The following is a 13342-nucleotide window of genomic DNA, read 5'->3' as shown; positions in this document are numbered from 1 at the left end:
TCTTTTTTAGGACTCAGCCCAGGAGAGTGTTATTACTCGAGATATTCATCGTACATTTCCCGCACATGATTACTTTAAAGATACTGGAGGAGATGGTCAAGAATCACTCTATAAGATCTGCAAGGTAGGACCCTCTTCCTCACTTTTTCTAAATTATTTTACAGAGCTATATTTTAGAAACCCATTTAAGGATTTTTTTACTCTGTCTTCATTTCTTATTTGCACTATGCCATGTTTTCTGCTTTGCACACACGCTATGAGATCCTCAGTACTGATCCCAGAAGGTGACTTTTCGGTTGCATGTTTCGTGCCTCCTCACGAGGGAGGAGGCGCAGCATAGCCTCGGTTTGGCTCTCCTGCTAACAGGAAAGGAACAAAAGGTCCTCTGAGGCTATGCTATAAAAGCTCAAAAGAGTCCTAGATGACTCTGTCCTTCTGACAAGATCATGCAGCAATTGTCTCCATTTTTCTGACAACAGGCAAGTGTAAGAATCAGTGTGCTTATTGTTGAATACTGGCAAATTATTGGATGTTGTTGATATATTCTGAGTTATGTCACATCATATATTTTTGTACGGTTTTTATATCCCATTTTGAAATCTTTTTTCTCCCTCATTGTAAGTAGGCCTGGAAAAAACCTGTTTCCTGATTTTCAGTAAATGTGCTCTGCTTGGATACAGAAGATTCTGTCTCTGTCAGTATAGAATAGCCATCAAGTTATTAATTTTATCAGAAATGCAGAATGAAGTGTGGTGGGTATACTCACATTGTTGATATCTAACATTCTAAAGAGATGGTTAATGAATAATGAACTGCACAAAAATTTGGTAATAATATGGAGAAAAAGGCAAACATCATGGCTAATTTGTAAGTTAGGTAATCAGTTCCTGAATAATCCAATTTAGCCTTTGTAATGAGTAGCAAATATTAGCCAGTATGGAATTAAGAAGTATATTCACAAATCTGTTTCATTTTATATTTACTGTTTTTTAAAAACAGCACTTATAAAAGCACTCACCTCTCCAGCATTTAAGAGGATGTGGAGAAATAGGAACACTTTTACACTGTTGGTGGGACTGTAAACTAGTTCAACCATTGTGGAAGTCAGTGTGGCGATTCCTCAGGGATCTAGAACTAGAAATACCATTTGACCCAGCCATCCCATTACTGGGTATATACCCAAGGGACTATAAATCATGCTGCTATAAAGACACATGCACACGTATGTTTATTGCGGCATTATTCACAATAGCAAAGACTTGGAACCAACCCAGATGTCCAACAATGATAGACTGGATTAAGAAAATGTGGCACATATACACCATGGAATACTATGCAGCCATAAAAAATGATGAGTTCATGTCCTTTGTAGGGACATGGATGAAATTGGAAACCATCATTCTCAGTAAACTATCGCAAGAACAAAAAACCAAACACCGCATATTCTCACTCGTAGGTGGGAATTGAACAATGAGATCACATGGACACAGGAAGGGGAATATCACACTCTGGGGACTGTGGTGGAGTCGGGGGAGGGGGAAGGGATAGCATTGGGAGATATACCTAATGCTAGATGACGAGTTAGTGGGTGCAGCGCACCAGCATGGCACATGTATACATATGTAACTAACCTGCACAATGTGCACATGTACCCTAAAACTTAAAGTATAAAAAAAAAAAAAAAGCACTCACCTACATATTCTAACCAAGTAGGATTAATGTTTAATTCTGCAAATGGCACGACTTTCATTAAAGTCCTTGCATGTTGGTGGTTTTGGCCTCTTCACACTCCTGTCTCTTTTTTTCTTACTTTTTCTCTCTCTCGTATTTTTTTATCTAACCATTTTGGAGGATTATAAATATATGCTGATTAGAAATCTATTTTTATATGAGTGTGTCATTCAGAGCTAGAAATATATAACTTATAATCTGAGAGTATACTGATCTTTAGAAAGCGATATATCATCTACTTTGAAAAGTACCAAAGACCATTGGATGCCACAAAAAAAGGTATATGTTCATTATATGCTTGTGAAGGACAAAAGTAATTATTTAAAACATTTTTCTACTACTTTGAAATTCTGCAAGCTGATTAACACTGGCTTCTGTGAAGAGGTTAGGAAAATTTATATCATTTCCAAGTTTATTTAAGAGGGTCTGGTTTATGGCATATGGAACATTTTTTTCCCCTAGCATATAGTATATTTTCAGCCAGTCAGTGACTTTCCCCTCAGCTTTTCTCTGATTGATACTAGATACTTTCTTCACATAACTAAAACAGATGGTTCTAATGTGCTTGCAGCTTCTGACTTAACATTTTGCTCCATTGTAGTAAAAATAGTATTTGCCTTGTTATTTAATATTTAGAGGGGAAATAATCTGAAACATTACCAAACACAAAAATAAAAGTTGAACGATTGGCACTTTTAAATAGTTGATACACTTTGCTTTGGTGTTGCAAATAATAATGCAACCTTGAATTCATTTGAAAATACTCATCAGTACATTCCCAGAGCTCATGTGGCCATTTTAGATTATCAGTATACATTTTACAACATGACTAAACCATTTTAAAACTCTTTCTGAATGAAGAATATTGTAAAATGTATATCTGAGATACTTTATTATCGAAAAGTAGCTTAAATCACACTAAATTTTGTGAAGATGTAGAAAACAAAATTACATTAGACATAGTATTAAATAAAAGCAATAAAAGTTTTTAAGGATTTTAATGCTGTACTGAGCTGTATATACATAAAAATAATTTTACAACAGTCTTTGGTAATGGATATGAGCAGAGATGTGTACATCCTACCCTGTAGACCGCTTGGTTTGTGATTGACCCGGTTCCTTCCCATCTTGATTTACTATTATTTAGTAATCCAGTGCTCATGCCAGGAAACCTTAAGTTTGATGATAGCTCACAAATAGGATAGCATATCTATGAGTAATCTAGTATAGCATACTTATGAGTAATTTAGAATGGAATATTATTCTCAAGCTTCCACATCCACTTTTCTTTGCTTTTTGTATCCAATTTGAACCATAATCTTTTATTTTATGACCCCCATCCCATATTCCCAAAAGCTGCCTACGTGTAACCTTTAAGACTTAAAGGTAGTCTAACCATTTAAAGGTAGTCTGAGGCTTAAAGGTAGTCTAACTGTGTAGTCTAACTGTTCTAACATTGTTTCTAGAAACATTGGTTCTAGAATAATAACTAGCATTATACCTCACACTCAGCAGTCCTCCTCTGAGTTTCTATTCTGGACACCCCGCGCAGAACTGAATAAACATTAATAACACCTTGATCTTATCTCAGCTGCTTTGCTATATGTAAATAAGGACAGTTTTGCTTTTCCTTTACCAATCCTTATTCTTTTTCTATTTGTCTCTTGTCTTATTGCACTGACCACACCTTTAGTATAGCGTTCAAATAAAGCTATCATAGCAAACATCCTTTTCTTGCTCCTGATTTGAAAGGAAATTCATCTAATGATTAACCACTAAGAAAGCTGCATCTTCTTCACATCAGCAACACAATCGTAGGCCTTTTTTTTTTAAAATAGTGTTTTCTATATGTTAAAATAATTTAACATTTGCAGAGTACTTTGACATATATTACCTCATTTATTTTTGACAATTCCTCATCAATGGAGCCTACACTGGAGATATAATATGCTGTGCTCTTAAATTGAGCAGAAATTAAGAGAATTTCAGTGACAATAAGTTTAGAAATCAACTCTGTTTTCAAGGATACAACAATCTGACTTTGTAGTTGAAAAGTTTTCTGTGGCTCTGGTGAAAGGAGAAATGATTTGAACTGTCACATTAGAGGGAAGACTGTTAAAAACTCATTGTCATGTTTTAATGGCCCTGTCAATTCCAGTTTTGCCTCTTAATATCTTTCTTCAGAGTAGGAGGAAATCGAAATGATTCAAAGCTTCTTCTGTTGTCATTAATTTATATGGGGGAAGTTGAGCTGAAAGTATTAGTAGAATTCATAGGTTTCTGCAGATGAAGAGGTTTGCAAATTAATAGATTTCTGCAAACGAAAGTTTCTGAAAATTTGGTTCTTCCCTCTTTCTCTCCCTGTCTTTCCTATTGGTTAGGTCAATAACATATTTTAAAAGAATGTCCATGAGACAGGGAAGAATATACTACCACCCCAAATATATTTTGCATTTTTATTATTTAACATGAGATGTAAAAATCTGCTATAAGTTGGGAGACAGGTTGGTATAGTTTAAAGCACTGGGCATCAGGAAATCTGGTTCTGGTTTTGATTCTTTCACTAAGTAGATCTAAGAATGAGGGAAATTTGTAAGGGTGTGGTGTCATAAGATTGTTCCGGTTCCAATGTTCTGTGATTCTCAGTGTTGTTTAAATTTTTTTTCCTGACATATAACACATAAATGCAGAATTTAGCAGTTAAATCCTGTGTCAGTTATTAGCTCTGGCTCTCAATACTAAAGATGTAAAAGGGTCTTCTCCTTAAACCTGAAGATTTTACCTGGCCTTCTGTTACAGTGTTCGGTTTGTTACATCAAATGGAGTGCATTAGTAGTTTAGTTTTAGATATACATCTCTTTATAAGACCTAAGACCAGTTAGTCATAGTAATCAGCTAAAATATTATTCAGAACAATATAATTTGAAGTGATATTTGATGTACAATTTAATTTGTGCATATTGCTTTTTCTCATTTTTTGTTTGGTGTAAATGCTGTCTGAAAAAAGAGGATACTGCTATTAACTTAATGGGAGAGATTGAATATATTATACAGAGATTAATACTTTATCTGGATTAATAATTTGATAGCATAATGGTTTATAGGAGGACAAAAATAAACTTAACCCTTATTTTACCAAATATTTTTATCAAAAAGATTGGATTTATTATAAAAACTAGAGCAGTTAAAGTATTGTTTTGATACTAATGATGAGTTATCTGCTGCATAATTTTGGAGAATGCAAATAATCACTGACTCTTAAAATGACATGTAATCATACATTATTTATATTGTTTTCTAGACATAGGGGGTATTTGTGATTATGAGGATGAATTATTTTTCACTTAGTTGATATTATTTTCAATACAATTTTCTAGCCATTTGACTACTTTTAATTCAACTCTTTCTTGATGTGTCTGAATGAGCCCTAGTTGGAATGTCAGCATTTACTGAACAAATTATAGTCCTCTCTCCTCTCCTCTCCCCACCCTCTCCCCTCCTCTCCTCTCCTCTCCTTTCTCTGTCTCTCTCTCTTTTCTTTCTCTCTCTCTCTCTCCTCTCCCCCTCTCCCCCTCTCCCCTTCTTCCCCTCTCCCCCTCTTCCCCTCTCCCCCTCTTCCCCTCTCCCCCTCTTCCCCTCTACCCCTCTTCCCCTCTCCCCCTCTCCCCCTCTCCTATCCTCTTCTCTTCGGGGTCTTGTTCTGTTGCCCAGGCTGGGGTGCAGTGGTGCAATCTTGGTTCATTGCAACTTCAGCATCCCAGGCTCAAGCAATCCTCCCACCTCACCCTTCCAAGTAGCTGGGATTACAGGCACGCACCACCACTCTGGGCTAATTTTGGTCTTTTTAGTAGAGACAGGGTTTCACTATGTCAATCAGGCTGCTCTTGAATCCCTGAATTCGGACAATTCGCCTGCCTCGGTCTCTCAGAGTGCTGGGATTACAGGCGTGAGCCACTGTGCCCAGCTGCTCAGCCCCATATTCTTTACGTAGCACTGACTAAGCGCTCCTCCTACTTCTGTGGAACTCCTTCCACTCATATCTTTGGAATCGGATGGATTCCAGAGTAGGAGCCATTTGTTGTGTGATGATAGGTGTTCTTGGATCAGATGGATCCAAAAGGATTTAGTTTGGAGCAGTGCTTTTGAGGAATCAGGAAGCACTTGGACAATCAAGCAGATTTTTCTATTCTCTGTGTATCTCCTATCTCTCCCTTGATTTCCTAGTAAGCTGCTTTGAATTATGGCAACCTTCTAATGCAGATCCAAATATGGGCTGCCAAGAAATTCTTTGAACCCCTGGGGCCACCTGCTTTGCCAGCACATTCTAATGAGCAGTGAAATAAGTGATTTTAACAGACACTTAGAGACAGCAGCATATTCTCCAAGCAAATTAACTTCCTTACGGAACAGTGAATTCTTTCAGGTCTTATAAGAAAGACTTGGAGAACCATCCTACTGTGGATCAACATAATCATAACAGTAATAGTAAAAATTTGTAAAGCCCTGTGGTTTTGAAAGCATTTTTTGCATGTCGTTATTTGATCCCCACAGTTACTCCATTAGAATAAAGAAGCTACCAAATTTGCATACTGATAAATATTAATCTCTTAGAGTCAGAGTTTGATTTAGTTTTTTTCCTTTTTAAATCTTTTCATATTATTCATTTTAGATGAATTGTCCAATTCTGCTTTATTGCCAAGAACAATTATGTTTATATCTATTTAGAACACTAAATATATGCACACACATATAAATAAATCTTAGCAACCCAAAGTTGAAAAGCTTCACTTATATAGGGGTGTGTGTGTGTGTGTGTGTGTGTGTGTGTGTATGTATGTATGTTTGGGGTTAATTTCATACTTACCCTTTACTCACAAGATTTCAAAATCATTTATTGTATTTGTTAGTATCATTATAGTCATACAGAAGGGTTATTTTGGGGGTTTTTTTTGGTCCTCTTTAATATACGTATTAGTAGGATAGACTTTATGAGTCACAGCTCAACTGAGAAGATATAATGTGATTTTAAAATATAGATTTTTCTTCTGAGACTGTGAAAGGTCAGGGTTTGTGAAGCTAGAGTCCTGGAAGGAGAATGAGTGATTTATAATACTCTTCAGAGTGCCTAAAGAGATTTTTAAATTTCTTCATGGTCTTAGTCCCATAAGAGCTTTCCTTGAAATAGCTTTTTAGTTTCTGTGAAGCCTGTAGTCTTTCAACTGAAAGCCTAATTGAAGCCATCACACTCTTACTAGGATACAGAAGAGAAAGGGTGGGATTTTGAGGATGATAAAAATGGATAAACTTAGAATAAAGGGATTGGTGTGACACCTAAGGGTTTGATTATAGTCACTCTTTTTAAAAAACACTACTCTTTCAGGAGGAAAAGGAAAGTAAGATTACTATCTAAAATACAAAAGAAAAAAAAAACTAACCTGCAAAGATGAAACACAGGGAACCTTCAAATAAAATGCTCTTTATGGTGCCTCCTGAATTATGATTTTTTTTCATATTTGAGATCTATTTCTATACTAGATTCAAATGGCTTAAATATCCTAGACAAAAACTTGTAGTTGTTCTTGAATGGATTATTTTATGTTACAGAATTATGAGGATTTATCTCCTGGTTACTAATTGTTATGCAGTTGACAATATTTTTATAAGTGAAGCCTCCTCTTCCCGCACCTTTAAAGCCTCTTCTTTAATCAGAACCCTTCGTCCTTTCTCCCTAGAAATAATGTGAATCTAAATTGCCCTACTCCTCCTTCCCATCTGTCCAAATCTTAGTTGTCCATCTCCCTTATAAAGGTAGTCCTACGCACTATACCCACAGTGATTTATAGATTAAAACAAATCTGGAGATCAAATGTATAACATGAGCACTATAGTTAATAAAATTGTATTGTTTTAGGGATTTTTGTTAAATAAGAAGATTTTAGATGCTCTTGCTACACAAACAAAAAAAAGTACGTGAGATGATAGATATGTTACTCTGCTTCACTGTAGTAACCATTTTACTATAAATATATATCACATAACATTGTGTTGTAAACCACAAATATACACAATAAAATTTATTTTTAAAATATTTTATAAAATTTAGATTATGTATTATATATATCTTTTCAATTATACTTTAAGTTCTGGGATATGTGTGCAGAGCATGCAGGTTTGTTTCATAGGTATAGATGTGCCATGGTTGTTTGTAGCACCCAGTCAACGTGTCATCTACATTAGGTATTTCTCCTAATGCTATCCCTCCCCTAGCCCCCCACCCCCCAACAGGCCCCAGTGTGTGATGTTCCCCTCCCTGTGCCCATATGTTCTCATTGTGCAACTCCCACTTATGAGTGAGAACATGTGGTGTTTGGTTTGCAGAGAATGATGGTTTCCAGCTTCATCCATGTCCCTGCAAAGGACACGAACTCATTCTTTTTTATGGCTGCATAGTATTCCATGGTGTATATGTGCCACATTTTCTTTATCCAGTCTATCATTGATGGGCATTTGGGTTGGTCCAAGTTTTTGCTATTGTGAATAGTGCTGCAATAAACATACGTGTGCATGTGTCTTTATAGTAGAATGATTTATAATCCTTTGGGTACATATCCAGTAATGGGGTGGCTGGGTCAAATGGTATTTCTAGTTCTAGATCCTTGAGGAATCTTCCACAATGGTTGAACTAATTTACACTCTCACCAACAGTGTAAAAGTGTTCCTGTTTCTCCACATCCTCTCCAGCATCTGTTGTTTCCTGACTTTTTAATGATAGCCATTCTAACTGGTGTGAGATGGTATCTCATTGTGGTTTTGATATGCATTTCTCTAATGACCAATGATAATGAGCTTTTTTTCATATGTTTGTTGGCCACATACATGTCTTCCTTTAAGAAGTGTCTGTTCATATCCTTTGCCCACTTTTTGATGGGGTTGTTTGTTTTTTTCTTGTAAATTTGTTTAATTAAGTTCATTGTAGATTCTGGATATTAGCCCTTGGTCAGATGGATAGATTGCAAAAATTTTCTCCCATTCTGTAGGTTACCTGTTCACTGATGATAAGTTTCTTTTGCTGTGCAGAAGCTCTTTCATTTAATTAGATCCCATTCATCAATTTTAGCTTTTGTTGCTATTGTTTTTGGTGTTTTAGTTATGAAGTATTTGCCCATGCCTATGTCCTGAATGGTATTGCCTAGGTTTTCTTCTAGGATTTTTATGGTTTTAGGTCTTATGTTTAAGTCTTTAATCCATCTTGAGTTAATTTTTGTATAAGATTTAAGGAAGGGGTCTAGTTTCAGTTTTCTGCATATGGCTAGCCAGTTTTCCCAACACCATTTATTAAATAGGAATCCTTTCCCCATTGCTAGTTTTTGTCAGGTTTGTCAAATATCAGATGTTTGTAGATGTGTGGTGTTATTTCTGAGGCCTCTGTTCTGTTCCATTGGTCTATATATCTGTTTTGATACCAGTACCATGCTGTTTTCGTTACTGTAGCCTTGTATTATAGTTTGAAATCAAGTAGCATGATGCCTCCAGATTTGTTCTATTTGCTTAGGATTTTCTTGGCTATACAGGCTTTCTTGGTTCCATATGAGAAATTTAAAGTAGTTTTTTCTAATTCTGTGAAGAATGTCAGTGGTAGCTTGATGGGGATAGCACTGAATCTAAAGATTACTTTGGGCAGTATGACCATTTTTGCAATATTAATTCTTTCTATCCATGAGCATGGAATGTTTTTCCATTTGTTTGTGTCCTCTCTTATTTCCTTGAGCAGTGGTTTGTAGTTCTCCTTGAAAAGGGCCTCCACGTCCCTTGTAAATTGTATTCCTAGGTATTTTATTCTCTTTGTAGCAATTGTGAATGGGAGTTTACTCATGATTTGGCTGTTTGTCTATTATTGGTGTATAGGAATGCTTGTGATTTTTGCACATTGATTTTGTATCCTGAGACTTTGCTGAAGGTGCTTAGCAGCTTAAGGAGATTTTGGGCTGAGACAGTGGGGTTTTCTAAATATATAATCATGTCATCTGCAAACAGAGAAAATTTGACTTCCTCTTTTCCTATTTGAATACCCTTTATTTCTTTCTCTTGCCTGATTTCCCTGGCCAGAACTTCCAATATTGTGTTGAATAGGAGTGGTGAGAGAGGGCATCCTTGTCTTGTGCTGGTTTTCAAAGGGAGTGCTTCCAGCTTTTGCCCATTCAGTATGGTATTGGCTGTGGGTCTGTCATAAATAGCTCTTATTATTTTGAGATATGCTCCACCAATACCTAGTTTATTGAGAGTTTTTAGCATGAAGGAGTGTTGAATTTTATCGAAGCCCTTTCCGCATCTATTGAGATAATCATGTGGTTTTTGTCATTGGTTCTGTTTATGTGGTGGATTACATTGATTGATTTGCATATGTTGAACAAGCCTTGCATCCCAGGGAAGAAGCCGAGTTGATCTTGGTGGATAAGCTTTTTCATTTGCTACTGGATTCAGTTTGCCAATATTTTATTGAGGATTTTTGCATTGATGTTCATCGGGGGTATTGGCCTGAAATTTTCTTTTTTTGTTGTGTCTCTGCCAGGTTTTGGGATCAGGATGGTGCTGGCCTCATAAAATGAGTTAGGGAGGAGTCCCTCTTTTTCTATTTTTGAAATAGTTTCAGAAGGAATGGTACTAGCTCCTCTTTGTACCTCTGGTAGAATTCAACTGTGACTCCATCTGGTCCTGGGCTTTATTTGGTTGGTAGGCTATTAATTACTGCCTTAGTTTCAGAACTTGTTATTGGTCTATTCAGGGACTCGACTTCTTCCTGGTTTAGTCTTGGGAGGGTGTATGTATTCAGGAATTCATCCATTTCTTCTAGATTTTCTAGTTTATTTGTGTAAAGGTGTTTATAGTATTCTCTGATAGTAGTTTGTATTTCTGTGGAATCAGTGGTGATATCCCCTTTATCATTTTTTATTGTGTCTATTTGATTCTTCTCTCTTTTCTTTTTTATTAATCTAGGTAATGTTCTATCTATTTTGTAAATCTTTTCAAAAAACCACCTCCTGGATTCATTGAGTTTTTTTTGAAGGGTTTTTCATGTCTGTCTCCTTCAGTTCTGCTCTGATATTGGTTATTTCTTGTCTTCTGCTAGTTTTTGAACGTGTTTGCTCTTGCTTCCCTAGTTCTTTTAATTGTGATGTTAGGGTGTCAATTATTGATCTTTCTCATTTTCTGATGTGGGGATTTAGTGCTATAAATTTTTCTCTAAACACGCTTTAGCTGTGTCCCAGAGATTCTGGTACATTGTGTCTTTGTTCTCATTGGTTTCAAAGAACTTATTTATTTCCACCTTAATTTTGTTATTTACCCAGTAAACATTCCAGATGAAGTTATTCAGTTTCCATGTAGTTGTGCAATTTTGAGTGAGTTTCTTAATCCTGAGTTCTAATTTGATGACACTGTCGTCTGACAGACTGTTATGATTTCCATTCTTTTGCATTTGCTGAGGAGTGTTTTACTTCCAATTTTGTGGTCAATTTTAGAATAAGTGCGATGTGGTGCTCAGAAAAATGTATATTCTGTTGATTTGGGGTGGAGAATTCTGTAGATATCTATTAGGTCCGCTTGGTCTAGAGCTGAGTTCAAGTCCTGAATATCCTTGTTAATTTTCTATCTTGTTGATCTGTCTGATATTGACAGTGGGGTGTTAAAGTCTCCCACTATTATTGTATGGGAGTCTAAGTCTCTTTGTAGGTCTCTAAGAACTTGTGTTATGAATCTGGGTGCTCCTATGTTGGGTGCATATATATTTAGGATAGTTAGCTCTTCTTGTTGAATTGATCCCTTTACCATTATGTAATGCCCATCTTTGACTTTTTTGATCTTTGTTGGTTTAAAGTCTGTTTTATCAGAGACTAGGATTGCCACCCCTGTTTCTTTTTGCTTTCCATTTGCTTGGTAAATATTCCCCCATCTCTTTATTTTGAGCCTGTGTGTGTCTTTGCACATGAGATGGGTCTTCTGAATATAGCACACTGATAGGTCTTGACTCTTTATCCAATTTGCCAGTCTGGGTCTTTTAATTCGGGCATTTAGCCTGTTTACATTTAAGGTTAATATTGTTATGTGTGAATTTGATCCTGTCATTATGATGCTAGCTGGTTCTTTTGCCCATTAGTTAATGCAGCATCTTCATAGTGTTGATGGTCTTTACAATTTGGTATGTTTTTGCAGTGGCTGGTACCAGTTTTTCCTCTCCATATTTAGTGCTTCCTTCAGGAGCTCTTTTAGGGCAGGTCTGGTGGTGACAAAATCCCTCGGCGTTTGCTTGTGTGTAAAGGATTTTATTTCTCCTTTGCTTATAAATCTTAGTTTGGCTGGATATGAAATTCTGGTTGAAAATTCACTCATAGGTGGGAATTGAACAATGAGATCACATGGACACAAGAAGGGGAATATCACACTCTGGGGACTGTGGTGGGGAGGGGGGAGGGGGGAGGGATAGCATTGGGAGATATACCTAATGCTAGATGACGAGTTAGTGGATGCAGCGCACCAGCATGGCACATGTATACATATGTAACTAACCTGCACAATGTACACATGTACCCTAAAACTTAAAGTATAATTTAAAAAACAACAACAAAAAAAAACCAAAAAAGAAAAGTAAGTCTCTCATAAACAGCAAAAAAAAAAAAAAAAAAGAAAAGGAATAAAATTATTTAATTAAAAAAAAAAAAGAATGTTGAATATTGGCCCCCACTCTCTTCTGGCTTGTAGGGTTTCCTCAGAGAGATCCGCTGTTAGTCTGATGTGCTTCCCTTTGTGGGTAACCCGACCTTTTACTCTGGCTGCCCTTAACACTTTCTTTTTCCTTTCAACCTTGGTGAATCTGACGATTATGTGTTTTGGGTTGCTCTTCTTGAGGAGTATCTTTGTGGTATTCTCTGTTTTTCCTGAATTTGAATGTTGGCCTGTCTTGCTAGGTTGGAGACGTTCTGGATAATATCCTGAAGTGTTTTCCAACTTGGTTCCATTCTCCCCGTCACTTTCAGGTACACCAATCAAGTGTGGGTTTGCTCTTTTCACATAGTCTCATATTTCTTGGAGGCTTTGTTTGTTCCTTTTCATTCTTTTTTCTCTAATCTAGTCTTCATGATTTATTTCATTAAGTTGGTCTTCATTCTCTGGTATTCTTTCTTCTGCTTGATCAGTTTGGCTGTTGATACTTGTGTATGTTTCACGAAGTTCTCGTGCTGTGTTTTTCAGCTCCATCAGGTCATTTATGTTCTCTAAACTAGTTATTCTAGTTAGCAGTTCCGGTAACTTTTTTTTAAGGTTCTTAGCTTCTTTGCATTGGGTTAGAACATGCTCCATTAGCTCAGAGGAGTTTGTTATTACTAATCTTCTGAAGCCTACTTCTGTCAATTTGTCAAACTCGTTCTCCATCCAGTTTATTTTATTTTATTTTATTTTATTATTATTATACTTTAAGTTTTAGGGTACATGTGCACAATGTGCAGGTTAGTTACATATGTATACATGTGCCATGCTGGTGTGCTGCACCCATTAACTCATCATTTAGCATTAGGTATATCTCCTAATGCTATCCCTCCCCCCTCCCCCTACCCCACAA

At 36.4% G+C, this 13342-nt stretch overlaps 1 protein-coding gene across 8 annotated transcripts in view; it reads left to right on the top strand.

Annotated features, from left to right (window-relative positions):
* RABGAP1L (RAB GTPase activating protein 1 like) overlaps positions 1–13342 on the top strand; it is an 830901-nt gene that overhangs the window by 468642 nt on the left and 348917 nt on the right. For all 8 annotated transcript variants that reach the window (XM_055111246.3, XM_063603797.1, XM_008978332.4 and 5 more), the window contains one exon: positions 11–124. In XM_055111246.3, the coding sequence (XP_054967221.1) occupies positions 11–124 (114 nt within the window). The remainder of the gene's footprint in view (positions 1–10; positions 125–13342) is intronic.

This window comes from Pan paniscus, chromosome 1, assembly GCF_029289425.2.
Source record: "Pan paniscus chromosome 1, NHGRI_mPanPan1-v2.0_pri, whole genome shotgun sequence".
In the NCBI taxonomy this organism is placed as follows: Eukaryota; Metazoa; Chordata; class Mammalia; order Primates; family Hominidae; genus Pan; species Pan paniscus.
The sequence above is the reverse complement of the archived record's forward strand: the minus strand, read 5'-3'. Positions and strand labels throughout refer to the sequence as shown.